This window comes from Sander vitreus, chromosome 9, assembly GCF_031162955.1.
Source record: "Sander vitreus isolate 19-12246 chromosome 9, sanVit1, whole genome shotgun sequence".
NCBI classification, from domain to species: domain Eukaryota; kingdom Metazoa; phylum Chordata; class Actinopteri; order Perciformes; family Percidae; genus Sander; species Sander vitreus.
The window spans coordinates 16,795,016-16,801,766 of NC_135863.1; the positions used below are offsets into that span (position 1 = coordinate 16,795,016).

General features: G+C 34.1%; 1 protein-coding gene across 3 annotated transcripts; it reads right to left on the bottom strand.

The window, feature by feature from the left end:
• Positions 1-1,062: 1,062 nt before the first annotated feature.
• Positions 1,063-5,861, bottom strand: LOC144523420 (nicotinamide riboside kinase 2-like). 3 transcript variants are annotated; one of them, XM_078258963.1, is made up of 8 exons: positions 5,668-5,861; positions 4,867-4,957; positions 4,315-4,363; positions 3,852-4,026; positions 2,302-2,373; positions 2,035-2,135; positions 1,671-1,756; positions 1,063-1,425 (listed from the first exon to the last, which is right to left on the bottom strand). In XM_078258963.1, exons 1-7 carry the CDS (start codon positions 5,691-5,693, stop codon positions 1,671-1,673), a joined length of 600 nt encoding a protein of 199 aa, XP_078115089.1. In that variant the 5' UTR covers positions 5,694-5,861; the 3' UTR covers positions 1,063-1,425. The 3 variants fall into 3 exon arrangements, with proteins under 3 accessions (XP_078115089.1, XP_078115088.1, XP_078115090.1); XM_078258962.1 differs by having other exon boundaries at positions 2,035-2,141; positions 5,668-5,860; XM_078258964.1 differs by lacking the exons at positions 4,315-4,363; positions 5,668-5,861 and having other exon boundaries at positions 2,035-2,141.
• Between the last annotated feature and the right edge of the window lie 890 nt (positions 5,862-6,751).

Here is a 6,751-nt window from a genome sequence, read left to right on the forward strand (position 1 = left end):
CCAGTTGAAACTGAGCTACATGAAATCCAATGGCCCACCTTCTTAATCATTAGTCAACCTCTTGGGGGGCCCAGGCCCCAGGTTAGGGGACGACTACTCTTGATCCCTGGTGAGAATCAAATACCCATACCCAAGTACTAATTAATAGTTAAGTAGAGTATTGTGTTTCTCATTTAAGGGGAGAATAGTTGATTGGAAAAGTCTCAAAGCTATTTATTCTTTTAATGATCTTTGTAATAACTTCTCTATATTATTATTTACTGCTTTTTACACTCCACCCAGCCATAGAAAAGAGGCAAAATAAAAGTTTGCCAGAGTAGCAAATGCATCCCTACACATACTGGGGCTGAGTGTCATTTTGAAAAAGTAATTGTACAGAGCCATATTCAGAAGGCAGTGTCAGAAATTAAGGGGCTCAAAAATGCCCCAAGAAACCTCAGAATTATTGTAGAAAAATGTGTTAGAGGAACCAAAGAAAAATATATTTACCAGTTTATTTTTATTCAATTTCCATCTCAGTGTCTAATACACTCACTTAAACAGAGCAGTTACATATAACAGCTAACTTTATGCACTAATGACGGTTTTTAAAGTGTCCCAAGATTTTTTTATATAGTCGGGGCAAAAGTTGTTCCCCCAAATATTTTTAGATTTCCTACACTGTCAGGACACAAATCCACGTACATAAAGTTTATTTGCCTTCTGATATAATCAATAAAAGGGACCCCAAATCTTAACAAATTTCCAATAAGAGTCAGATGAGGAATACCTAATCTCCTCTAAATTGGAGAATGGTTGAGTCAGGGTGTAAAATGATCTCAATTCACACTAGTATCATCAATACCTGCAACAAGGTGAAACTATCAACTAGCAGGTATGACAGTTCTAAAGTCAGACTGAGGTTATTGGCAAAAAAAAGCCTTGGCTGGTTCAATAGTCAGTGTTCACGCAGCTGCATACCAATATCAGTCACAGTTACCAGTATTTCCAATGTGGCATTTAGGTGAGATAAAGAAATCGGTTAGCGCTTTATAAGTTCCACAAAAAAACCCCACAGAAAGATAGAATTATATCAACAAAATTTAATTTTGTAATGACAATTACTTTGAATGTATGCATCTACTTACTGTATATTAACACCAACTAATGCATTTATTTGTAGGAGAATGTGACAAATGGTCCAGTACAAGTCAGTGGTTTAACATAACAGTAACACAGTAATGCTCTGGTTCAACAATCACTTTAAAAAAGGAAAAACAAAAATACTGATCATCTGAAGACAATAAAAAAAAAAAGAATACAATAACTTAACATTGCTTTGTTTTCCTTAAAAACAAAGAATCAAATTATTTAAAAAAAACTTCATAAAAAAAATCCGTGGGCCTATTTACAAGTTCTGTACAGGGATGGAGAGGAGTCTTCCTGCTGCAAGAAAAACAGAAAAAACAATTGTTAGACAAGTTTTTTTTTAAATTATTATTATTATTATTGTACAAAAAGGGTGTCTATACATTTTAAGTAAATTTGTTTTTCTCAAAAGCAGAATATTTTTAGCAGCAGAAATAAGACTGAATGAGTCAGCCCTCAAATGTGGCAAATATTTCAAACTAGGATATACGCGCAGAAACCCCTAAATGTAATTTCTGTCAAATTGGAAACGGTCTTCTTACCTATAATCGATTAAGCAGATTGTTCTGAATGTCCTCATACACCTGGTTGTAGATCTCATCTCTGGACTTCAACCCATCCAGGCACTCTGCAACACATAAAAAGTTTATCAATTAATAAGGTGTTTAAAATCTGTCCTAAAAAAACCGTTGGAATAATAGAATTGATTACACTAAAATTCCCAAAGCATTAGCTAATATATATATATATATATATATATATATATATATATATATATATATAAGCTAATATATATATATATATATATATATATATATATATATATATATACTATATATATATATATATATATATATATATATATATATATATATATATATATATAAAACACAAGCTGCAACATACCAATATTCAAGCCGCTGTTCTCCATCTCTCTCCTGTGCTTCAGGTACATCGGCCACACATGGCCATCAAACAGGCCGGGGGGGTCGGGAACAGTGTACTGTCTTGTACTGAAGATAATAACACACTGTTAGGAAATGTGCATTTGCCATAATAGGAATATAGGGGGAAATCAGCTGAAGTCAATGACTACAAAAGGGTAAATGTGAGAATGTATTTATTAAAAAATAAAGGGTAAACATTAACAATACAATGTTTGTGTCCACTCACCTTCTCCTTCTCTTGCACTCCTCATAGGAAACTGTGATGTAATAGCTCTTGTCGAAAACTTCCAGCAGGGGCCTAGAGAGGAGATGAACCACGCTATCAATGATGATACACGTTTTCAACCAAACTAGTGAAAAAGGAGAATAGTTATGCAACTACTTATACCGTCTCTTATCTATATACTGTATCTGCAGCATGCTTGACATTCACTCCTAGTACACCGAGTACCGAGACTACACAGCAGTCAGCTTTAAGAACAACTCAGGGAGTCTCTTTCTGTTGAAACCCTTATCTTTAACTGCAGGACCTGCTCGATGGGGTCTGTGTACATATACCAATGCAAGCTTGCAAAAGTACCACGTGACACCAAAGCCAAGCTTCCAATCTCTGTCTCTGAATTTCTCATGAATTTAAAAATACACAACACGATTTTCCACAGAATAAATTGTACAATAAGAAAATAGACACAAGTGCTAAACTACTACGGCTGGGTGGTATAACAATATATTGTCAAAACAATAAAAAATGACTATTGTGTATATGTTGCTACATCTTTTTTATTGCAATGTCACAAAACCAGCAGTGTAACTGCGTTTAGACGACGCTTTACACATTCAGATTAGGCCTGTAACAATTATTACATAATTGTCCTCTTTTTTTTTTTTTAAACATAATCACGTTTTTTTTGTTTAACCGCAATTAATTGCTAACATTAGCTAAGGTCTTAAGGGGTATGACTGGTAATTGTTGATTTTGTTTAGATATGCCAGATTGTAATTATATAAGTGATTGGTTATATATATATATATATATATATTTTTTTAATTTTATTATTTCAATTGTTTTGTTGGCACTTGACCCTATACACATTCATAGCAACAAAAATGACAAGGAGGCATACAGTTAGAAAAATGTTTTACGCTAATAAAGAGGCACTGTTTACTTACATTACATAATCTGGGTCACATGATAGTGATATATAACTAAAAGATGTATCCTGGGATTTATTCACAACTTTAATTTGTTTGGAAAAGTAATAAACAAATATTATTATTTTTTTTTATAAATTTGACTGAAGAGACAATTATATTATTAATCGCAATTATTTCTGAGACAATCAGTTATGTAGCAAAATTTGGGATTGTTACAGCTCTAATTCAGATGCTTACATGTTATGTTCATTTTGCACTAAAATACTCCGTACTTTTCGTTGTAAAATATTGAATTCAATATTTGAAAATAGGCTTTACCATGTGGTTATCATATAGAATTTTTTTTAATTGAAGGACCAGAAAACATTGCGATGTATATCGTAATCGAGATATGAAATGACCTATATCGGGATAGGAGATTTTGGTCATATTGCCCAGCTCTATTAACCATATTATTTTGGAACCACTAACCACATTTTCCTTGATCGAATCTATTTATATGTCAATCAACAATACAGATCAGTTCGGACGGTGCAACCAAGATAGAAACTTCCAATGCGAGAACTTCCTCATAGATAGCACACATAGCGAGTTAAACAGAGTGAATTAAAATCCACATACGGGTAGTTGTAGAGCAGGAAGCCCTCCACGATCAGAATGTGGGTCTGCTCGTCTGGGTTGGCGTCGCTGGATGCAGAAGACAGAGTAATGCCATGGGAACGGGCAAACTTCACTGGGTTCTCAATCCAGCCTTTTACTGTGTTGGTCATGGCCTCCATATCCAAAGCTGTGATCACTGTAGAGCCAGATTGATAGAAAAAGGAAGATGATGGAAAGGATACATTGTGAATTAGATCAGACATTAGTCAATAAAATTAAAAAATAAAATAAAAATGGAAATGTGTTTTGCATTCTGTTTCAAATTACTGGCGCTGATATAAGCTTAATAATAGTGTGAGTGTGTGTTTGTGTGTGTGTTAAATGGCTATAATGTATGTAGTGTTGGAGGGTGGGGGTACATGACATTTAAAAAAAAAAGAAAGGGAAAACAATGAGTCATTGGCAGTCTCTAGTAAAGTCTTACCATCCCATTGTCTAAAGCCGTCCTCCCCGACTTCTATCTGATCAGGTTTCTGAAATAACAGTCACCAATAAAACATTGCTGCAACCTCACAGCTCTGAAAGATCCCACACACATGCCAGAGTACTAAGGCTTAGCACATGTACACACAGAAGAAAAAAAGGTACACAAAAAAGGGCATGCACAAAATGACACAGCTTCAATGAAAAAAAAGGGGGGGAATGCTAAACATTAAATAAGCTAATGTAAAGGTGACATAAGAGAAAATGGCTGCAACTGGCCTGGTTAGAAATGTTTTGTTGAACTAATTAATGCAAAGTTGATTTATTTAGCTATGTGGTGTCAGATGGCTATTGCAGGGTTATAATGAAATTTAAAGAACACAAGGGAGGAAAAACATGACTGAAGCAGTAAGAAGAGACAACCAGGTAAAGATATTAGGCTCCATAGCCATTTCCATATCTACTCTGGGGAACATGCAATGCTTATGCAGAGTTCATAACGGTAAAAGTCGGCTAACAACAACACATGTATTATCCATTCGCTAAAACTCACCTTGAAAAAGTCGTCTTGGTGCACAACACAGCAGTTGGGCAATGTCTTGATCAACTTATTTGTCAGGGTGGTTTTGCCACCATTAGTGACTCTGTAAACAAAAGGCAAAAAGTGATCAAACGCACAATAATAATAATAATAATAATAATAATGTTGCCAGCGATAGTTATGGTTTTAAACCAAATGATTTTGATTTGGTAAACTGCTTTAACGTTAAACAAACGGTGCTGAATAAAAATCACATAGCGTTACTCTGTTTTAATAAAATAGCTGAAATAACATGCATTAAACTAGTGTAATTTCTTAATTTAAACGTGTGTATATAACTGATGAATTAGCTAGCTAAACATTAAACGGATGTTGGTTTAGGACAATACTAATGATAAATCTCCCTCCACTTTTGAACCGAGTCTCGCGGTGAATTTTCAAATGTCCCGCTCGATTTATAACAACAAACCAGCCACACCGAACATGCCTTTAAACCGGCTACGTTAACAGAACCGTTTTCTGGCGGCAGCCTATAAAACTTGTGGCCAAAAGATCATATCAACCAGAAGCTTAACTTACGATACCGTTACCTCCACGAACAATAACATAACGCCAAAGGTTATTTTAGTACCAACAGTCTGATTTAAACTGCGTAACGTTAACTACACACTAAACTAGCACCAGTCAATTTTGCTTTAACATTACAATATTTAGATATAAATTTATGTAGCTAGATAGCTAACTAACGTTACGTAAAAAATGTTGGCAAATAAGTTGTTTGATACAAATAAAATAAAAAAATAAAAAACTTACCCGCCAATTCCTATAATGTATTTCATCTTTTCGTCTCTTCTTGACAGTGCTGCTAAACGTCAGCTGAAGAAACAGTCGACAGTACTACTTTGTGCTAAAGTCGAGGATAAAAATCCAACGAAAAGCAAAATTATATATTTCAGTCCTCGTAGCTTGCTCTGATAACTTCTCTACTACTGCTCTATTGATGCACTGCGTTTATATATCCAACTTGCGTCGTATTGCGTCACCACTGACGTATGCATGGGGCGTTCTCGCGGTCGGACGTGCCGGATGTGCTCGTGCTCTTTTTTTCTTCTTTTTTTTTTCTTTTTTATTGACAAAAAAAACAAAAACATACAAAACTCCTATTGGGGAAAAGAATATACATGCGTATATGCAATACAAATGTTGTCCATGTACAAGAAAGAATTACCTGAGCAAAAGAAACAACAAAGAACAAACCAAAAAGGGGGAGCTACTTAAAAATTCATAAGTCAAAAGCAAGAAAGCTAGAGAAAATAAAATTAACATTTAGAGCGGCACACAAGGGGAGATTAATCAAAACAGTAGTTTCCTAGATATGCCACTACACATTTTTCTTGCAATTTTACTTGATCTGAACTTTTCAGTGAGGAAAAAAAACTATTTAAAATAATTTATAAACCAAACAAAGGAAGGCTTAGAACATCGCCACTTAGTGCAAATCATTTTTTTTATGGACAATGCAACCATGTTTGGAACCTGTACACACAATCCTCTGTAATAATCAAAAAATAATTTAGATTTTAAAGCATCACTAATATATTATTACATTTATTGTCAACTAAAGTACAATCATTAATAACTACATTTGGTAAAGTTGGTAAGGGTCTTATTCTTGCATATAACAATGTGCTTTGAATTAACTGTAATAATGGTATAGGTATTGCTTTACATATCTTGTTGTATTCTCTATAAGTACAGTTTAAATTATATTTGCCTAAGAAAGCTTTATATTCCAAAAAGTTACCATTATCATCTATAACATCATTCACAAACACAATGCCCTTTTCATACCAATCATACTTAAACAATGATTTCCTATTGATTATAATGACCTATT

Excerpts from the sequence above, each read along its gene's own strand:
- LOC144523420 (XM_078258962.1), bottom strand. The coding sequence starts at position 5,693 with ATGAAATACATTATAGGAATTGGCGG. Across the intron at positions 4,958-5,667 it reads TACATTATAGGAATTGGCGG|AGTCACTAATGGTGGCAAAA; the intron begins GTAAGTTTTTTA and ends TTTTGTTTACAG. Across the intron at positions 4,364-4,866 it reads ACCAAGACGACTTTTTCAAG|AAACCTGATCAGATAGAAGT; the intron begins GTGAGTTTTAGC and ends CTGTTATTTCAG.